The 995-nt window shown below is 40.4% G+C and overlaps 1 protein-coding gene across 1 annotated transcript in view; it reads left to right on the top strand.

The window, feature by feature from the left end:
• The window catches only part of LOC119585467 (putative uncharacterized protein DDB_G0271974), a gene marked incomplete in the record, with an annotated part of 4,258 nt that extends 3,640 nt beyond the window's left edge, over positions 1 to 618 (top strand). The window contains 1 exon segment of the mRNA XM_037934114.1: positions 467 to 618. Coding sequence (XP_037790042.1) covers positions 467 to 602 — 136 coding nt within the window.
• Positions 619 to 995: the final 377 nt, after the last annotated feature.

Below are 995 nucleotides of genomic sequence, written 5' to 3'. Positions count from 1 at the left end.
CAACCAAAATTTACTTTAACTACTAGGCTAAGTTTTATTACAAGATAAGATGCATTGATAGTTGCCCAGATCCATCATGGATGTCATTATTAGACATTTTGCACTTTAAAAATTTTTATTTTGTCTCACTCCCTTTATATATTACATTTTATTATTAAGAAAATAATAAATACTCTAAATCCTTCCTAATTGACCTAATGTATCACTTATATGTTATAGTTATTATCACTCCCATTTATAAAATATTTGTTCAATTATTTTTGCATGCCACTTTCTGTGTTTATCCTATTTTGATGGGTGTGGATCCATGTTGCTTTGGAGGCTAAGTGTACTGCACTTTTGTTAGGTATGTAGTGTGGCAGCCTGGCTTGCATCAGCATGTTGGCTGTGCTGGCGTGTATCCGCCAATAATGTTTTCCGTTTGTGCTTCACCCATACTTAACGCTGTTACCTGCATGTGTTGCAGAAGCCGTGCCCGTTCCCGTGCTGCTTCCACTGACCGGGACTCCCCCCAGAAGCCTTCTATCCCTACACAGGCTCCCAAAGGGGGGAAGGAACCCCCTCCTGCCAAACCCCCACAGACCCGTCCCCACACCAGGTAGCCTGTGGGTTGCACCTTACCAACCTAACCTTGCCCGCCATTCGTCATAATCCCAGTATACAGAAACGGAAAAAGAAATATATAATACTTTATAACATCAAGTAGACATTTCCTCATCTTCATCCCCCACTTAACTCAATGTGCAGTACCCCATTTCCCGGGGCAATTCCTTTTACCTTTTTCAGGTACTGCATTTTAAACTTACATTTCCACAAAAACCCAAACCCGACCCCAAAGTGGCCCTCCCCTCCTGGGCTGGAGACTAAAATATCTTGGAAACTGCATATAGGAACTTCCATTTATTATGAATAGAGTGGTAAAAAAAAGGATCATGTTGACTACCATTCTTGTTTATATTTAAGGATGTGCATGGAAACAAATTGTTATATGAAGT

This window comes from Penaeus monodon, chromosome 19 (genome assembly GCF_015228065.2).
Source record: "Penaeus monodon isolate SGIC_2016 chromosome 19, NSTDA_Pmon_1, whole genome shotgun sequence".
NCBI lineage: Eukaryota > Metazoa > Arthropoda > Malacostraca > Decapoda > Penaeidae > Penaeus > Penaeus monodon.
Note: the sequence above shows the minus strand (reverse complement) of the source record. Positions and strands in the feature narration are given on the sequence as shown.